Source organism: Felis catus, chromosome C2 (genome assembly GCF_018350175.1).
Source record: "Felis catus isolate Fca126 chromosome C2, F.catus_Fca126_mat1.0, whole genome shotgun sequence".
In the NCBI taxonomy this organism is placed as follows: Eukaryota; Metazoa; Chordata; class Mammalia; order Carnivora; family Felidae; genus Felis; species Felis catus.
Window position 1 is genome coordinate 158,159,476 of NC_058376.1, and position 20,969 is coordinate 158,180,444.

At 39.4% G+C, this 20,969-nt stretch overlaps 1 protein-coding gene across 6 annotated transcripts in view; it reads left to right on the plus strand.

The window, feature by feature from the left end:
• TCAIM (T cell activation inhibitor, mitochondrial) overlaps window positions 1–20,969 on the plus strand; it is a 78,034-nt gene that overhangs the window by 13,205 nt on the left and 43,860 nt on the right. For all 6 annotated transcript variants that reach the window (XM_023260822.2, XM_023260823.2, XM_023260825.2 and 3 more), the window contains 2 exons: window positions 11,828–11,903; window positions 17,550–17,685. In XM_023260822.2, coding sequence (XP_023116590.2) covers window positions 11,875–11,903; window positions 17,550–17,685 — 165 coding nt within the window. In that variant the 5' untranslated portion in view covers window positions 11,828–11,874. The remainder of the gene's footprint in view (window positions 1–11,827; window positions 11,904–17,549; window positions 17,686–20,969) is intronic.

Here is a 20,969-nt window from a genome sequence, read left to right on the forward strand (position 1 = left end):
AGGCTGGCTGAGCCACACATTCTCTCTCACACACACACACACACACCAGAGTCTATTACATTCCCTGCCGCAAAATTTTCTACCTGTGAGACCATTAAGGCCTTTGGGGAAGGTGGCTTTAGGTGGCTACCTTATTAGGTGGCCTAGATTTGAAATCGTTTTAGTGCCATGTGCACCTTTTAAGGAAATTGCCTACTCACCAAAAAAGCAGGCAGAAAGCACCTAACTTTTAACCTGTAACAGTCCAACTTTTTTTTTTTAAGTTCTCCCTAAATCTAGAAACCATGATGTGATGTTCAGATTTGTATTTAGGAACATTTTATTTTCTTTGGGGGAATCCGTTGTCCCATTTCTAAGTATTAATGTCCTTTATTAGTCATTGCTCAGTAGTAAATTTGCCATGTGATTACAGAGTGGACATTGAATATATAATTTTTCTGTACAACTGAAAACCAGTACTTTAGGTACAGAAACTTTTTTTTGCCTTATTTTTTATGGAAATGCTTCTAAAACATGCAACATAAATTCTCTGCACAAACAAAAAATTCTCTGTATAACATACTTTTTGTTCCATGTTTGAAAGTCATTAAGGGAAGACAGGAAGATGGCAGCATAGGAGGACGCTGGGCTCACCGTGTCCTGCTGATCGCTTAGATTCCACCCACATCTGCCTAATTTGCCCCGCTAACCACCAGAAGACTAGCAGAACGGACTCTCCGGAGCCAAGCTTAGACGAGAGGCCCACGGAAGAGGGTAGGAAAGGCAGAGAGGCAGTGCGCGCTACACAGACTGGTGGGAGGGAGCCAGGGCAGCAGAGGGGCAGCCCGCCCAGCAATGCAGAGCCCTGGAGTCTGGCTTGCAAAAGCGGAGGGGCCGCACAGAGTGTGCTCTGACAGCCAGTGGGACTTAACATCTGATATGTTGTAAGTCAACAGCTCTGCTCAGAGAGCGGGAGGGAGAGTTGTTGAGCCCCAGAGGACAGAGCTCAGCTTGGCGGGGAACAAAGGTGCTGGGAAGCGCTATCTCCCTCGCCCATCCCCCAGCCAAAATCCCAAAGGGAATCAGTTCCCATCATGGAACTTGCTTGCACAGCACAAACACCCAACACTGTGCTTCTGTGGATCCATCCCTCCGACGGGTCTGCCTCCTCCCGGTGCCACAGGGCCCCTCCCAAAGCAGACCACCGAAGGCAAAGCGAGCTGAGCCTGCCCCTCCCGCCCCTGTGCACCTTGCGGATCCACCGGCTAATACGCCCTTGGCCAGATCCCATCAAAGCAGCACCACAAGCCTGGCAGGGTGCAAGCAGCCCAGACAGGAGCCACACCACTCCACAGTGAGTCCTGCCCCTGGGAGAGAGAAGGTACACACCAGTCTGACTGTGGCCCCAGTGGTAGGCTGGGGGCAGACATCAGGTCTCACTGTGGCCCCGCCCACCAACACAAGTTTCTCCAGACAGTACAGGGGAAGTGACCTGTAGTTTGGAGCCACCAGGGAATACCCAAAATGACAAAATGGAAGAACTCTCCTCAAAAGAAACTCCAGGAAGTAGCGACAGCTAACGAATTGATCAAAAACGATTTAAGCAATATAATGGAACAAGAATTTAGAGTAATACTCATATAATTAATCACTGGGCTTGAAAAAAAGTAAAGAGGACAGTAGAGAATCTATTGCTACAGAGATCAAGAGACTAAGAAACAGTCATGAGGAGCTAAAAAATGCTATAAATGAGGTGCAAAATAAAATGGAGGCGACCACAGCTTGGATTGAAGAGGCAGAGGAGAGAATAGGTGAAATAGAAGATGAAATTATGGAAAAAGAAGAAGCTGAGAAAAAGAGATAAAAAAATCCAGGAGCATGAAGGGAGACTTAGAGAACTAAGTGACATAATTAAAAAATGGGGCGCCTGGGTGGCGCAGTCAGTTAAGCGTCCAACTTCAGCCAGGTCACGATCTCCCGGTCTGGGAGTTTGAGCCCCGCGTCAGGCTCTGGGCTGATGGCTCGGAGCCTGGAGCCTGTTTCCGATTCTGTGTCTCCCTCTCTCTCTGCCCCTCTGCCATTCATGCTCTCTCTCTCTGTCCCAAAAATAAATAAACGTTGAAAAAAAAATTAAAAAAAAAAAAAAGAAAGAATGCACGCATAATTGGGATTCCAGAGGAGGAAGAGAGAGGGAAAGGTGCTGAAGGTGTACTTGAAGAAATAATAGCTGAGAATGTCTCTGAACTGGGAAAGGAAAAAGGCATTGAAATCCAAGTAACACAGAGAACTCCCGTCAGACGTAACTTGAATCGATCTTCTGCATGACATATCAGTGAAACTGGCAAAATACAAGGATAAAGAGAGAATTCTGAAAGCAGCTAGGGTAAACATGCTCTAAAATATAAAGGGAGACCTATAAGACTTGTGACGGATCTGTCTACTGAAACTTGGCAGGCCAGAAAGGAATGGCAGGAAATCTTCAATGTGATGAACAGAAAAAATATGCAGCCGAGAATCCTTTATCCAACAAGTCTGTCATTCAGAATAGAAGGAGAGATAAAGGTCTTCCCAAACAAACAAAAACCGGAGGAATTTATCACCACTAAACCAGCCCTACAAGAGATCCTAAGGGGATCCTGTGAGACAAAGTACCAGAGACATCACTGCAAGCATGAAAGCTACAGATATCACAATGACTCTAAACCCATATCTTTCAATAATAACACTGAATGTAAATGGACTAAATGCTCCAACCAAAAGACATAGGGTATCAGAATGGACAAAAAAACAAGACCCATCTATTTGCTGTCTACAAGAGACTCATTTTAGACCTGAGGACACCTTCAGATTGAAAGTGAGGGGATGGAGAACTATCATGCTATTGGAAGTCAAAAGAAAGCTGGAGTAGCCGTACTTATGTCAGACGAACTAGACTTTAAATTAATGGCTGTAACAAGACATGAAGAAGATAATTATAATAATAATTACAGGGTCTATCCATCAGGAAGAGCTAACAATTATAAATGTCTATGGGGTGAATATGGGAGCCCCAAATATGTGAAACAATCACAAACATAAGCAACCTTATTGATAAGAATGTGGTCATTGCAGGGGACTTTAACACTCCACTTACAGAAATGGATAGATCATCTAAACACAGGATCAATAAAGAAACAAGGGCCCTGAATGATACATTGGATCAGATGGACTTGACAGATATATTTAGAACTCTGCATCCCAAAGCAACAGAATATACTTTCTTCTCGAGTGCACATGGAACATTCTCCAAGATAGATCACATACTGGGTCACAAAACAGCCCTTCATAAATATACAAGAATTGAAATCATACCATGCATACTTTCAGACCACAATGCTATGAAGCTTGAAATCAACCACAGGAAAAAGTCTAGAAAACCTCCAAAAGCATGGAGGTTAAAGAACACCCTACTAAAGAATGAATGGGTCAACCAGACAATTAGAGAAGAAATTAAAAAATATATGGAAACAAACGAAAATGAAAATACAACAATCCAAACGCTTTGGAAATGCAGCAAAGGCAGTCCTGAGAGGAAAATGCATTGCAATCCAGGCCTATCTCAAGAAACAAGAAAAATCCCAAATACAAAATCTAACAGCACACCTAAAGAAAATAGAAGCAGAACAGCAAAGACACCCCAAACTCAACAGAAGAAGAGAAATAATAAAGATCAGAGCAGAAATAAACAATATAGAACCTAAAAAAACTGTAGAGCAGACCAATGAAACCAAGAGTTGGTTTTTGAAAAAATAAACAAAATTGATAAACCTCTAGCCAGGCTTCTCAAAAAGAAACGGGAGATGACCCATATAGAAAAATTCATGAATGAAAGTGGAATTATTACAACCAATCCCTCAGATATACAAGCAATTATCAGGGAATACTATGAAAAATTATATGCCAACAAACTGGACGACCTGGAAGAAATGGACAAATTCCTAAGCACCCACACACTTCTAAAACTCAAACGGGAAGAAATAGAAAACTTGAACAGACCCATAACAGCAAAGAAATTGAATCAGTTATCAAAAATCTCCCAACAAATAAGACTGCAGGACCCAGATGGCATCCCAGGGGAATTCTACCAGACATTTAAAGCAGAGATAATACCTATCCTTCTCAAGCTGTTCCAAAAAATAGAAGGGAAGGAAAACTTCCAGACTCATTCTATGAAGCCGCATTACTTTGATTCCTAAACCAGACAGAGACCCTGCAAAAAAAAGGGAACTACAGGCCAATATCCCTGATGAATATGGATGCAAAAACTCTAAGCAAGATACTAGCAAATCGAATTCAACAGCATATGAAAAGAATTATTCACCATGATCAAGTGGGATTCATTTCTGGGCTGCAGGGGTGGTTCAACATTCGCAAATCAATCAATGTGATGCATCACATTAATAAAAGAAAAGATAAGAACCATATGATCCTGTCAATCGAAAGATGCAGAAAAAGGATTTGACAAAATTCACCCTCCTTTCTTAATGAAAACCCTCGAGAAAGTTAGGATAGAAGGAACATACTTAAACATCATGAAAGCCATTTATGAAAAGCCCACACACAGCTAACATCATCCTCAATGGGGAAAAACAGAGCTTTTTCCCTGAGATCAGGAACACGACAGGGATGTCCACTCTCACTGCTGTTGTTTAACATAGTGTTAGAAGTTCTAGCATCAGCAATCAGACAACAAAAGGAAATCAAAGGCATCAAAATTGGCAAAGATTAAGTCAAGCTTTCGCTTTTTGCAGATGACATGATACTCTACATGGGAAACCCGATAGACCCCACCAAAAGTCTGCTAGAACTGATACAGGAATTCAGCGAAGTCACAGGATACAAAATCAATGTACAGAAATCAGTTGAATTCTTATACACTAATAATGAAGCAACAGAAAGACAAATAAAGAAACTGATCCCATTCACAATTGCACCAAGAATCATAAAATACCTACGAATAAACCTGACCAAAGATGTAAAAGATCTGTATGCTGAAAACTATAGAAAGCTTATGAAGGACATTGAAGAAGATACAGTGAAATGGAAAAACATTCCATGCTCATGGATTGGAAGAATAAATATCGTTAAAATGTCAATACTACCCAAAGCAATCTACACATTCGACACAATCCCAATCAAAATTGCACCAGCATTCTTCTCGAAGCTAGAACAAGCAATCCTAAAATTTATATGGAACCACAAAAGGCCCCAAATAGCCAAAGTAATATCGAAGAAGGGCAAAGCAGGAGCCATCACAATCCTAGACTTTAGCCTCTACTACAAAGCTGTAATCATCAAGACAGCATGGTATTGGCACAAAAACAGACACATAGACCAATGGAATACGATGGAAACCCCAGAACTAGACTCACAAAAGTATGGCCAACTAATCTTTGACAAATCAGGAAAGAATATCCAATGGAAAAAAGGCAGTCTCTTTAACAAATGGTGCTGGGAGAACTGGACAGCAACATGTAGAAGGATGAAACTAGACCACTTTCTTACACCATTCACAAAAACAAACTCAAAATGGATAAAGGACCTGAATGTAAGACAGGAAATCATCAAAACCCTAGAGGAGAAGGCAGGGAAAAACCTCTCTGACCTGAGCCGCAGCAATTTCTTACTTGACACATCCCCAAAGGCAAGGGAATTAAAAGCAAAAATGAACTGTTGGGACCTCATGAAGATAAAAAGCTTCTGCGTAGCAAAGGAAACAACCAACAAAACTAAAAGGCAACCAACGGAATGGGAAAAGATATTTGCAAATGACATATCGGACAAAGGGCTAGTATCCAAAAATCTATAAAGAGCTCACCAAACTCCACACCCGAAAAACAAATAACCCAGTGAAGAAATGGGCAGAAAACATGAATAGACACTTCTCTAAAGAAGACATCCGGATGGCCAACAGGCACATGAAAAGATGCTCAACATCGCTCCTCATCAGGGAAATACAAATGAAAACCACACTCAGATATCACCTCATGCCAGTCAGAGTGGCTAAAATGAACAAAACAGGAGACTATAGATGCTGGAGAGGATGTGGAGAAACGGGAACCCTCTTACACTGTTGGTGGGAATGCAAACTAGTGCAGCCGCTCTGGAAAACAGTGTGGAGGTTCCTCACAAAATTAAAAATAGACCTACCCTATGACCCAGCAGTAGCACTGCTAGGAATTTGCCCAAGGGATATAGGAGTGCTGATGCATAGGGGCACTTGTACCCCAATGTTTATAGCAGCACTCTCAACAATATCTAAATTATGGAAAGAGCCTAAATGTCCATCAACTGACGAATGGATAAAGAAATTGTGGTTTATATACACAATGGAGTACTATGTGGCAATGAGAAAGTGAAATATGGCCTTTTGTAGCAACATGGATGGAACTGGAGAGTGTGATGCTAAGTGAAATAAATCATACAGAGAAGAACAGATTCCATATGGTTTCACTCCTATGTGGATCCTGAGAAACTTAACAGAAGACCATGGGGGAGGGGAAGAAAAAAATGATGGTTAGAGAGGGAGGGAGCCAAAACATAAGAGACTCCTAAAAACTGAGAACAAACAGGGTTTATGGGGGGTGGGAAGGAGGGGTGGGTGCGTGATGGGTATTGAGGAGGGCACCTGTTGGGATGAGCACTGGATGTTGTATGGAAACCAATTTGACAATAAATTTCATAATACAAAAATAAAGAAAATCATTAAGGTCACATTCTGTAGTTTTTGCAATTTTGCTGTTGGTGATTCTTTGGAGATCAATTCCAAGCTGACTCTGAAGTTACAAAACTGCTTTCTGTGATAAATGAGCTACTTTTCCTAGGAAATCTTATTCATAAGTGTTTAGTGTAACTTGGCTATCTGCCTCTAAAACACTTTTTGAATCAAATTGAAACAGCTAGTCTTTCCTAAATTCATTTCAGATTTTTAAATTATCTTTATGGTGTCCTTTAACTTCAAAATTCAAAACATTTATTTCAAATCAGCTATCATAACAGTTTCTTTTCAGTGTTGTGTTTTAATGTCTTGCTTTTGAAAATGTGTAGGAGAGCATGTCCTCTGGATCACCTACATTATTCATTGGATGTAGACATTTCGATTTTATGAACTTCTAAGATATTGCTGCAAAAGACAAAACAGGTTGCACTGTTGTGTTGTAGACAGAGGTGCTTTGTGGTGTTTAGTAATTCTGGCTTTTCAAGGGTGCTTTCAGATCATTTTATGCTGAATAATGGATATTGGTTAGAGCATGGTTGTGTATTTCATCTGTTTCCCATCTGTATTCTTAGATGATCATTTGCCTCTCAAGTATTATTCCTCATTTCTTACCCACAGTTTTAGCTCATTTAGTAGTATCTTTGCCATTAAGTGGCATAAATGTTCTTAATAATATAAAAACTGAGCGCCTGGCTGGCTCAGTCAGAAGAGCATGGGACTCTTGATCTCACGGTTTTAAGTTCAAGCCTCACATTGGGTGTAGAGATTACTAAAAAAAAATAATAAACTTAAAAAAATAATAATATAAAAATGAATTCATTATGTGTGAGTGTGGTGAGCTGTTTCTTCTTGAGCTAAATTGGGACTACAGTCCAGGAATGTCTTTGGACAGATATTCCAGGGTTAGGGTCCTGTCTTAAATACTGAGTGAACAACCCTCTTTCCTGCTATACTCATTTTCTTCATTAAATGTGAATGTTAAAAGCATTGATTAAAAACAATTAAGAATGTATGCCACGTGTTCATTGTAAGTAAACCAGGAAATAAAATTAAAGCACTTAATATCTTACTACCTACAGGTAGCCAGTTAAAGATTGGCTATGTATATCCTTCTGGTCTTTGCAGGCTTTGAGCCTTCTATCTGTGCCATCTTAACTGAGATTAGATTATTCTGGTTACTTCTTGAGAAAATTTTGTGAGAATTCAGTCCATCACAGATTGCACTGAACTTTTAGATAGCCCAAATGGTTCTTTTTCCTCCATTTCATCTCAGAAATCTTCAAAATGGTAGGAGTGTCTCCTGTATCTGTGTATTTGTCTCAAACAAAATATAAAGGTAGATGGTTAAGTAAAATCATCTTTTTAAACATTGAAATGAATATGTCTAACACATTCTGCATTCCAGAGACTCTTGCCACACCAATTAACCAGAAAGTAAAGTATCCATTGTTGTTTGAATACATAAATTTTTCAAGGTAATTCTCGATTTGTCTTTAAAATACATATTTCTGTCATTTTATTAATGGCAGATATGCTTCATTACATTACCTTGGTTCAGGTATATTAACTACATCATGAAAATATTTTTTAAACATACTTAATGCTCAAGATTTGATGGACTAGGACTTTAGCCATGTAATGGTTTGTTTGAGAGAATAATGCTGCTGAACAGATGCCTGGAAGAGTGGAATAATAGGGAGTAAGACAGCTAAGAGCTTGATAATAGGGAGAAAAGGAATGTTTTACTTGGTGATTATTGGGTGAATAGGGCATTTCAATACTTATTAAGGGACTGCTCATACGATTTTTCTTCCTCTTAGGATTTTTTTAAATCACTATGTCAGTTGACGTGGATATCATACTATAGTTGAACATCTTCCTATGATCTAAATTGTTGGAAAAGTTCATGTGATTAAAATCTTCCCCCTTTTATCTGCTTACCTTTTTAAAAAGTACACTATTTTTTTAATTTTTTTTAATTTTTTTTAACGTTTATTTATTTTTGAGACAAGAGAGAGACAGAGCATGAACAGGGGAGGGTCAGAGAGACGGAGACACAGAATCCGAAACAGGCTCCAGGCTCTGAGCTGTCAGCACAGAGCCCGATGTGGGGCTCGAACTCACGGACTGTGAGATCGTGACCTGAGCCGAAGTCGGCCACTCAACCGACTGAGCCACCCAGGCTTCCCAAAAAATACACTATTTTTTAGAGCACTTTTAGGTTCACAGCAAAATTGAGCAAAGTATAGAGTTCCCATATACCTTCTGTCCCTGACACACAGTCTTCCACACCTGCATGGTACGTTTGTTACAGTTTGAACCTACAGTGACACATCATTACCACCCAAAATCCACAGCTTACATTAGGGTTCACTCTTGGTGTTGTACATTCCATGGGTTTTGACGAAAGTATAATGACGTGTGTCTGCCATGGTAGTACAGAGAGTAGTTTCACTGTCCTAAAAATCCTCTGTGCTCCACCTGTTCATCCTTCTCTCCCTCCAACCTCTGGCAACCACTGAACTTTTGACTGTCTCCATAGTGTTGCCTTTTCCAGAATGTCATATGGTTGGAATCACACTGTACATAATCTTTGTAGATTGGCTTCTGTCACTTTTTCTTCCACATCTTTTCATGGTTTGATAGCTCATTTTTCTTTTTTAAACTTTTAAAAATTTTATATTGAATTTATGTAAACTAAAAAAAGGACAGCTCATCCATTTCTTCCCCCCACCCCCACCCCACCCTTTGCAGCCACCGATCTGTTCTCTTTATCTCTGAGCTTGATGGGTTTTTTCTTTTTATTTTTTTTAGATCCCACACATAAGACAGGTCATATAGTTTTTGTCTTTCTTTGTCTGACTTATTTCACTTTGCATATGATCCCTGAAGTCCATCCATGTTGTTGCAAATGGCAGCATTTCATTCTTTTTTATGGCTGAATAATATATTCTTCTGTGTGTGTGTGTGTGTGTGTGTGTGTGTGTGTGTGTGTGTACTACAATGTCTTTATCCATTCATTCAACCAATGGACACTTGGATTGTGTCCATATCTTGGCTACTCTAAATGATGCTTTAGCAAATATAGAGGTGCTTTTATCTTTTTTAATTAGTGTTCTTGTTTTCTTTGAATAACCAGTAAAGTAATTACTGGATCATATGGTAATTCTATTTTTCATTTTTTGAGGAAACTCCATACTATTTTCCATAGTGATTACACCAATTTACATTCCAACCAACTGTGTACAGGGGTTTTCTTTTCTTCACGTCCTCACCAACCTTGTTATTTCTTGCCTTTTTTATAATAACCATTCTAACAGGCGTGAAGTGATATCAGATTGTGGTTTTGATTTGCATTTCCCTGAAATTAGTGAGGTTGAGCATCTTTTCATATGTCTGTTGCCCATCAGTATGTCTTTACAAAATGTCTATTCAGGTTTTTTTAATCAGATTGTTTGTTTGCTATTGAGTTGAGTTCTTTATACATTTTGATATTGGCCCCTTATCAGATTTATGCTTTGCAATGATTTTCTCCCATTCAGGAGGTTGCCTTTTCATTTTGTTGATGCTTTCCTTTTAGTTTGATATTGTCTTGTTTATTTTTGCTTTTGTTGCTTTTGCTTTTGGTGTCATATTCAAAAATATCATTGTCAAAGAGCTGGCCACTTTTGTTTTCTTCTAGGAGTTTTATGCTTTTAGGTCTTATGTTCAAATCATTAATTTTGAATTAATTTTTGTGTATGGTATAAGACAGGGGTCCAATTTCATTCTTTTGTATATGTCTGTCCAATTTTCCCAGCATCATTTCTTGAAGAAAATGTCCTTTCCCCTTGGTATAGTCTTGGCTCCTTTGTCATAAATTAATTAACCATATATGCATGGGCTTATTTTGAGACTCTCTATTCTGTCACATCAATCTATATGTCTATTTTTATGTCAGTATACTGTTTTAATTACTATAGCTTTGGAAGCTTCTTCCACATCTTTTCATGGCCTGATGGCTTTTTTTCTTTTTAGTGCTGAATAATATTCCATTGTCTGAATGTACCACAGTTTATCCATTCACCTTCTGAAGAACATCTTGGTTGCTCCCCAGTTTTGGCAATTATGAATAAAGCTTCTTTAGACATCTGTATGCTGGTTTCTTTCTTTCTTTTTTTTAAATTTTGGTTAACATACAGTGCAATATTGGTTTCAGGAGTAGAATTCAGTGATTCATCACCCACATACAACACCCAGTGCTCATCACAAGTGCCCTCCTTAATATCCATCTAGCCTATCTCCTACCCACTTCCCTCCATCAACCCTCAGTTTGTTCTCCATCATTAAGAGTCTCTTGTGGTTTGTTTCCCTCTCTCCTCTTTTTCTTCCCCCATCCCATATGTTTATCTATTTTGTTTCTCTTTTTTTTTTTCTTGGTCTGTTTTGTTTCTTAAATTGCACATATGAGTGATGAAATCATATGGTATTTTTCTCTCTCTGATTTCTTTCTCTTAGCATAATACATTCTAGCTCCATCCACATGGTTGCATTCTTTCTGATGGCTGAGTAATATTCCTACGTGTGTGTGTACCACATCTTTTTTATCCACTCATCACTTGATGGACATTTGGACTCTCTCCATAGTTTGGCTATTGTTGATGATGCTACTATAAACATCAGGATGCATGTGCCCCTTCAAATCTGTATTTTTTTATCCTTTGGTAAATATCTAATGGTGTGATTGCTGGGTTCTGGGGTAGTTCTACTTTTAACTTTTTGAAGAACCTCCAATATCCATAAAATAACTTACTGGAGTTTTGATTGGGATTGCACTGAATCTATAGATTTCATCTATTGTCCTATAGATCAAGTTGGAAAGTAGTGATATCTTGACAATATTGAGTCTTCCTATTCATGTGCATAGGATATCCATTTATTTAATTCTTTGATTTCATCATCAATTTCACAGTTTTACTCATAGATCTTGTACATATTTTGTTAGATTTATGGATAAGCATTTCATATTGGGAGTGGGGGATGCTAATATAAATGGTAATTTTTAATTTCAAATTCCATTTATTCATTACTTGTATCTGCTTAACTTTTTAGGTGATTAATGGATGGCTGGCAGTTGATGTATATACATATATTCAGAAATGTTTTGCCACCTGAGACCGGTGAGAAGGTAAGCTGTGTGGTCCAATCTGTAAATAGTGTGGGTGGGGGTATCTGTTATGCATTTGGATAATTTTAATTTATTTTTATTTTTCAAATTCTAAAATTATATTATGATGGAGGGCAGGAACGAAAAAAGAAAAAGAAAATTCATATTAACATCCAGACCCTCCAAGAGTTCATTCAGGGCAGAAGCTGAAAAAAAAATACCATGTTTCAGAATAGTTCGGTATGAAAAATTTAAGAGAAGAAAAGATAAAGATTGTCCTTAGCACAGTTTTTGTCATGTTGCCCTCAAGTCTATGCTGTCATATGGAAAACCACTTTACATTTAAATTGTATTTAATTGTATAGTAAGATCGTTTGATTACTGTATTTGCTACTAATGATATATAATCTAAATCCTACTTCAAGAAAGGATTTGAGTTCAAATATATGAATTTAATTGACATTGTATAATAGGCATATATAGTATAATTGAAAGAGATCAAAAGCCCTGTAGAGAAAAAAAATCATATTAAAAAGCAGAACTGATTAAGCATCTGACTTTGGCTCAGGTCATGATCTCGAGGTTCGTGAGTTTGAGCCCCATGTCGGGCTCTGTGCTGACAGCTCAGAGCCTGGAGCCGGCTTCGGATTCTATGTCTCCCTTTCTCTCTGCCCCTCCTCACTCACACTCTATCTCTCTCAAAAATAAATAAACATTAAGAATTAAAAAAAAAACAAAACAGAACTGGTCAACAATTACTCAGACATCAAATTCAGTCCTGGCTTCTTGGTAGCCAAGTCAAAAAAGGGGAAAATATTGTTCATTTGGCTCAAAATATATAACTACAAGACAGTTTGACCTGCTACATAAAAATATGTGAAGTTTTAGTTTTCTGAAACATACTTGGCAGTAATTAGTTCCTTTAAATAACTATTCTGTGTAAGTAAATAGTTCCTGGCAAAAGGAAGTTGTTTAGAGGAAACACTTTTTCCACCAAGTTGTAAATAACAAAGATTCTCAAACAAAGGGAGACTTTCTCTGACAGAATTCCTGACACAACTGTGAAGAGATGAAGGGGGAGGGGGAGTGGCAGGGAAACAAAGCAACTGTGGGATACAGTGCCCTGAAAAACTGTTCTTCTGCAGATGAGGAGACATTCTTCATGGTGTGGTATTTTTAATAATATTCAACCACAGAAAACCAGGCTAAAGTATTGTGTTTTCATGCTCTGATACAGGAGAGACCATAGGAGCCTGGAGGAATGGGTTCTGTAACATCTCATGGACCATTCCCTTCAGTGATGGTTGCCTCCTCACTCCATGCCTTTGACAGGCAGTGAATAGTAGTGGTTGTAGAATAGAGCCACGCTTTTCCAGCTTGTTTTTATTCCAGCCTTCAGAAAACAGTATTTTAATCATAATCCTTAAAATACAAGTTTCATGACAATAGTTACCCAGTGATATTTTCTTTTTTTTTTAAAGTTTATTTATTTATTTAGAGAGAGCATGCACGCGCACACAAGTTGGGGAGGGGCAGAGAAAGAGATGGGGAGAGAAAGAGTCCCAAGCAGGCTCCACACTGTAAGCACAGAGTCGGATACAGGGCTCAAAGCCGCCAACCTTGAAACCAGGAGCTGAGTTGAAGTCAGAGGCTTAACCAACTGAGCCTGAGAAAATATCCAGTGATATTGGGGCGTCTGAGTGGCTCAGTCGGTTAAGCTTCCGACTTCAGTTCAGGGTATGATGTCTCTGTGCTGACAGCTCAGATCCTGGAGCCTGCTTCGGATTCAGTCTCCCTCCCTTTCTGCCCCTCCCCCTCTCACGCTGGGTCACACCTCTCTCTCTCTCTTTCTCTCTCTCAAAAACAAAACATTAAAAAATATGTATCCAGTGATATTTTCTATTGTGCATCCTCTCTTTTTTAATGAGTAAGTTTATTTTACAGTGCTATGCATCATGATGAACACTGCCCTGGAGTAACTGCAGTGCAAACTCTTTGTTAATTAGAAATCACGCGGGGCGCCTGGGTGGTGCAGTCGGTTGAGCGTCCGACTTCAGCTCAGGTCACGATCTCGAGGTCCGGGAGTTCGAGCCCCGCGTCAGGCTCTGGGCTGATGGCTCGGAGCCTGGAGCCTGTTTCCGATTCTGTGTCTCCCTCTCTCTCTCCCCCTCCCCCGTTCATGCTCTGTCTCTCTCTGTCCCAACAATAAATAAACGTTGAAAAAAAAAAAAAAAAGAAATCACATCATATGCAAAACAGATACCAGTAGTGACATTCTTTAGGACCTAATCCCCTGACGTGTTGTTAATGGCTCTGCATTTAACTCAAAGCAGCTTTGCTCTTATAGGTAGGATAACTTTCCTTTTGGAAAAGTGCAAATAATTTGACAGATCTCTCTCTTGCATAGTCTGTTCCACAAAAATTAGAAAGAAATTGTGCACGTATTTTTTAATGTACTTGGGATGCTTCCTCTAGTGCAAAGGTCAGCAAAGTATAGTCCATGAGGCAGACGGGCCCACTGCCTACTTATGTGAGTGAAGTTCTGTGACCGCAGCTACACTCATTCACGTGCTCATTGTGGCTGCTTTCCTGCTATAGCAGCAAAGGAAGATAGTTGTAATACAGGCCACGTGGCCTACAAAATCTAATCTTTTCCTTAATATCTTGCAATTTCAGATTTTCATGTGCTGAATCTGCTCGATTTCAAGCAGTATAATATTGTTTTCCATTTACCTTTCCTTGATTGTTTTGTTTCCTTTCATTAAAAACTGACTATACATTCATTTAACGTACATTAAAAATAATACTTGGGGCACCTAAGTGTCCGACTTTGGCTCAGGTTATGAGTTTGGCTCGTGGTTCATGAGTTTGAGCCCCACACTGGGCTCTGTTCTGACAGCTCAGCGCCTGGAACCTGCTTCAGATTGTCTCCCTCTCTCTTTGCCCCTCCCCCGCTCACCCTCTCTGTCTCTGTCTCTCTCTCTCAAAAATAAATAAACATTTAAAAAAATTTTAAAAATAAAAACAATAATACTTGTGCCAGACCCTGTGCTGTGGTGGTTATAAGATGCCCACTGAGCTCTCTGGCCTCTCCGGGTCCACCAAAGGATTTGTCCCGAAGCCACGCTTTCCTGGCTGTCAGTGACCAAGCAAAGCAGGAATACTAAGTCAGGCTCACTCCAGCAAGACACAGGACTCTGCCAGTGGGCATCTTTGGCCCAAGGACACTCCACTGGCCTACCTGAGCGCTTCTTGGAACTGTGCTGCAGCCCAAGACTTCCTACCCAGTCCTGCCTCCCCTCTCCCCTACAGGTGTCAGACCTAACTCCTGGTTTGAAAGTTCTCCCTCCCTTCTCCCTTTGCCAGCACTTCTCTCGCACATCTAAGTGTGTTTGGCTAGTGCTTTTCAGCAGATGCCAACTAACGAACCGAACAACGGCAAGTACACATGTAAACCATGTTTACAGCCTTCAAGGGGGCATGATAGCTGAGGAGGATGAGTGTGGGTGGAGGAAGAGAACAAATGGAAACATCTCTCACACGTTATGGTATGGTGCTCCAAATATGCTGGGTCCACAGTTTCTGTTTTTAGAGATTAGAAGAAGGGAAGACTGTTTATAGTGAGGATACTAAAGGGAAGTATCTGGGGGAAACGGGCATCTTGCCTTCTGGCACGTAGCACTTACACAATAATTGTTTAGTGAGTGAGTACTGTTTGGGTAGATGGAACTAAGGCACAGGGAGCGTGTTTAGGGCTTAGAAACCACGCAGAAGAAAGGGAAGAATGAGAAAGATCACTGAGAGTTGACCTGAGGTGTCTAAAGAAGTGGTAGGAGGTCAAGTTGTAAAGACAGATTGGAAATGGTTACAGAGGACTTGAATACCAGCCTAAGAAGTGGAGTTTATTCAGCAGGAGTTGAAACACCAGCAGAGGTGTTTTAGCAGGGAATACAGTGGTAGTGGAATTTCAGGAAAATTAACCTGTATGTAATATGGTAGGGATAAGACTGGGGGGTAGACGGATGGTGAGGCTATGCAGTCCAACCCTGTGGTGATAAATGGGGAGCACAGAAAATGGAAAGAAGGAACGGTTTCCAGGGACACTGTAAAGTGAGAAGAAATAACCCACTTCCAGAGCACCCCAAAATGGGGTGGGGGTGTGAACTGCTTTGGGCAGTGGTACCTCTGCAGCTTTGTGCTTTGGCAACTCTGAGAACAGTGGTACCCGAATGACAGAAATAAGGAAGATAATCCTGGATTGAACTGCTTCCTTGCGTTCTGTATCCAGGCAGAGATTAGAAGGAAGACAGTGATCTCTATTCCTTTTTAAAGACACAGAATTTGACAGGCTGACAGGACAGCTAAGTGTCCGTGAGACACTTAGAAATGAGAACTGAAACTCAAATGGGGACTGAGTGGAGCCATCACCAATCTTTACTCATGCTGCCTCACTTTGAGGACTCGGGTACCTGTTTACTGTTTCCTTTATTGTTCAGGCTCCTGTTGTAGTCCTTTGTACACAGCCTACATATACTGACTTTGTAAAAGGGTCAAATATATGCAAAAAAAAACCCCAAAACAAAACCAAAGGTAATCTGAAAATATGCTGGTGGTCTCCAGATTGTTAGCAAAATCTCATAAATGATTCGATAATCTCTCATTTTAAAAATATAAAACCTTTCTATAGATTCAATACTGTATGAGACAACACTCATGCTCAATTATCTATGAGGTAATGTATTAAGACAAAAATGTGCCTAATATTTAGACTTCTTTATAGACCATTATGGAATGGAAAAGGTAAAATTGTAATGTTCAAAAATAGATGTCGTGGAAGTGCTTCCCCAAAATTGCAAATATTTTCATTTGGATTTAAAACTACACTTTAAAAAAACACTCCTAGGTGAGTTATGCCAGAATCTAAGAATGAGAATGTTAAGTTATCCAACTAAAATAATTTTAGCATGCTAGCAATGAGGAAGTAAACCAAGGGACATCTTGTATCTCTTTTTAAGCATTATAATTTTCAAAATATTTTTCACTATAAAGAAAAGATTATATTATTGGATATTGAGTTTTTTTTATCTGAAGAAAAAAATGTTATAGAAAATTGTCATCATCTGTAGTAATGCCATTTAGTATTTCATAATAGGCTTTGAGGGAAAATTTGGAAATTTCATTATTAATTGATATTATTTTTTCATATTGCACCAGAAGAATTTAAAATCACTGTTTTTAGAAGCCACGTGGTACTCGCTGCTTGTTAAAACTTTAATATATTTCTTAATTTTAAATTCTTTTTAAGTATAATTGACATACAGTATCCTTAGTTTCAAGTGTACATCATGAGTCGTGTTTTTATACATTATTAAATAATCTCCCTGATAAGCATAGTTAACCATCCGTCACCATACAAAGTTGTTCTGATATTATTGACTATATTGCCTATGTTGTACATCACATCCCCGCAACTTATTTATTTCAGACGTGGACATTTGCTTGTCAAAACTTTTATATATTTCAGAAAACCACAGTTTTGGTTTCTGTCTTGTTTCTATGGTATCTTCCATACATAATAATTTTGATGTTATTGTCACTTTATGCATTGAGGATCTGAGTGTGTGTGTGTCAGTGCCTTGATATAATAAATCTGAATCTTTTTAAAAGGTTATGTCTGGAGAAGATATTTCCACACTGGTTTCTCTACTCAAGAGCTTTATCTGGAGCTGAAGCAGTCAATGCCTTGAGGCCATTCTATTTTGCAGTACATCCAGATTTCTTTGGACAACACCCCAGAGAGAGGGTAAACATTTATTTATTTATTTAACCTTTAGTTCACATTTCAGTTTATTTTATTTCTTTTGACACAGTATAATACAGAGTTTTATAAATTTGAATTTTTCTGTCATGGTGATAAAGTCAGTGTTTTGAATTAATTTGAAATATATATACTGAAAATTGAAAATATAGCTATGTTTTTTTTTATGAAATCTGAGGAAATGGAAAATACATATATTGCTCTCTGCCCCCAGTTCCTGACACAAAGCTCCTAAAACCCTTGTAAATTCCTAAGTGGTAGCAGCACCAGAAGTGTCTTTTGTTCTAATGAAGTGACCCTGGGTGGCTCCTGGATGAGGGCTGGTCGCCAGAAAGACCAAGTCATGATTAGAAGCTTGGAATTTTCAGCTCCAAACCTCAACCTCCAGAGAAGAGAGAAGCGCTGGAAATAGAGTTAAAAATTGATCATGCCTCGTGTGGAAGCCTCCATCAAACTCCTGTAGTGTGGGGTTCAGACAGCTTCCAGGTGGATAAACACATCTACACTGGAGGGTAGGGCTCCCCAACTCTGCAGGGACACAAGTTCCCTGTGTATCTCTTCATCTGGCTGTTTATCTGCATCCTTTACATTCTTTAATACCGTAAACATAGGTAAGTTTTTCCCTGAGTTCTGTGAGCCGCTGTAGCAAATTAATAGAACCTAAGGAGGGGGTGCTGCAAATAGCTGGTTGGTCAGAGGCACAGGTGATAACGGGTGCACCTGGCATCTGGCGTGTGTGTGTGTGTGTGTGTGTGTGTGTGTGCGCACGCATGTATGGGGTGGGGGGAGAGGACAGTCTTGTGAGACCGAGCCCTTAACCTGTGGGATCTGATACTGTCTCTGGGTGAGTAATGTCACAATTGAATTAAATTGTAGGGCACCCAGCTGATGTCACAGAGAATTGCTTATTGTGGGGAAAAACCACCCATTTGGTGACCAGAAGTATCAGAAGTGAAGTGTTTTGTGTGAATAATAAAGGAGACACACAGGAGACAGACTGAGTTTTTCCTTTATATGAAAGCTGTCATTTTTAATGAAGTCTATAAAGTTATCATGGAAACTCTTTACAGTACTAGTAATCATGTTTTCTGATCAGTTTTCAGAGTAAAATTGAGTGTTAGAAAGAAAATTTCAGGCTTCTATGACCATGGTCCATCCTATTGTTAAGGATGCTTACAAGGGGGGCACCTGGGTGGCTCAGTTGAGCATCCAGCTCTTGATTTTGGCTCAGGTCATGATCCCAGGGTCGTGGGATGGAGCCCTGCATCGGGCTCCGTGCTGAGCGTGGAGTCTGCTAAAGATTCTTTCTCTCCCTCTGCCCCTCTGCCTACTCACACTCTCTCTCTCAAATAAATGTGAGAAAAAAAATTTTTAATAAAAACTAAAATGTAAAGTAAAAAAAGGATGGTTACAGGAAGGTTTTTTAGTCCCCTAAATGGTTTTCCCTTCTGTTGCATGCCACTGATTAATTCCCTACAGCCTTAGTTATTGTATGTTGAAGGAATGCAAACTGAGATGAAAAGGAACTTACAATAAACTTAGTGTGAGGGTCAATATTTTTTGACATTAGATAGAAATTATTTCACTGGTTCTGTTTATCTTCCTTAACATTAATACCTGGTTTAACATGATAAGGAATTTAAAACTCTTGAAAATTTAGAACATTATTATATAATTTTTTTCTACTTGTGGAAAAAATTAATTTTGCTTCTTTGCTCTAGGAAAATATTCTGATTGTGATATTTGATACATATGTTGGCTACTCAAGTTCAGATCCTTTCTAAGTGATTGGTAAAATGAATCAACAGAAAAATAGCCATTACCTCGGGGTTGCTAATTACCTAGTTTTTAAACCCAGCACGTATGCAAAAATTAAGCCTAGTAGTAGGTGAATGTTTTCCTTCCTCCACTGTAGCAGGATTCTCACACAGAGTCATGATACCAGGCTTTGCCTTCCAGGAAGCAACTTTATTCCTGGGGCACTGCTTAGTTGGGTTCTTACCAGAAGAACTGAGGCCCCAGTGCCACATGGCATAGTTTTTAATGTATTTTTTACTTCTTTGTCTTCCATATATGGTAACACACAAACATGCAGTCTGATTAAGTGGTCTCATGTTACAAGGTCCTGAGGGATGTTGTCATAAGCATATAGTCAGATTGCCTTGAGGGTTTTTTTTTCTTTCTTTAGGGAGGGGACCCTACCATATTCCCCCCTTTCATGCTCAGACCCCTCTGTTTTGGGTCAAAGAGCATCATCTTGGTTTAGAGGTTTATATTTTTATAACACCATTACATGAGTGCTGTCTTTTTTTTTTTTTTTTGTAATCATGGCCTCAGTGAGACTGGAGGCAGACTGGGGAGCTAAGGAAGGTAGGATTAAGCACCCTCCCAGAATTAGGAGGATAATTTTTATGAGAGTTTTGAATCCCCTGACAGTTGAGAATCCTCCAAATAATTCCCTGGGGTTTTGACCATTCCAGGCCTGGTCGGGGACATGAGCAGTCCTTTTCATTTGTTCTGTGATCTCTTCTATGTATTTTTCTCATTATCTGTAGGCAGCAGTTGCTTAAGTTAAACTTTTTACAAACTCCTCCCTCAGAAGCAAGCAGATAATTTAAGTCCAAGCGATTTTGATAGATAGCATTGCCCATTTGGTTTGTTGCTTGGCTAGTAAGTTAGGAGCCCTGGCAGTTTCATTGGTTGTAATTTCTACAACTGCTTGCACTCTAATCATATGGTTTAGCATGTAAATGGGAGTGTGGTAGCCCCGGGACCATCCTCTGCCCAGGTGGCAGGGCCATAATATTGGATTATACACTCAGGAAGCCATTTATTATCTTTTTAATTGCCAGTTTGTAAGGCACACTGCTTCTTTTGAGTCTCCCTGTCCCCATACACTTGGACTCCCAAATGTTTCCCTCTAGCAAGTGAGAGCAGGAAGAAAGATGGATGAATAGTTTTCAGTACATATGACCCTGACCAGACGGAGGGAAGTACTATATAGGCTGTCCTTCCACATAATCTAGTATAGTCCACCTGGGCCTGCCATTTGATGGCTGCATCGACATTGTCCCAGGCCTCTCAGAGATGAGAGAAGTTAGACAAGGAATGGGGATCTGGCTCAAGGTGGTCTGGAGTCCCCCACCATTGATTGGATTTTCCGGGCAGTTCGGTTATAAAATCTTTGGCCTAGGTATGTTAAGTTTTTAACAGAGACGATGATGAACTTTTTTTCCACCAATAATTATTTTTTCCCAATAATTGAGCTT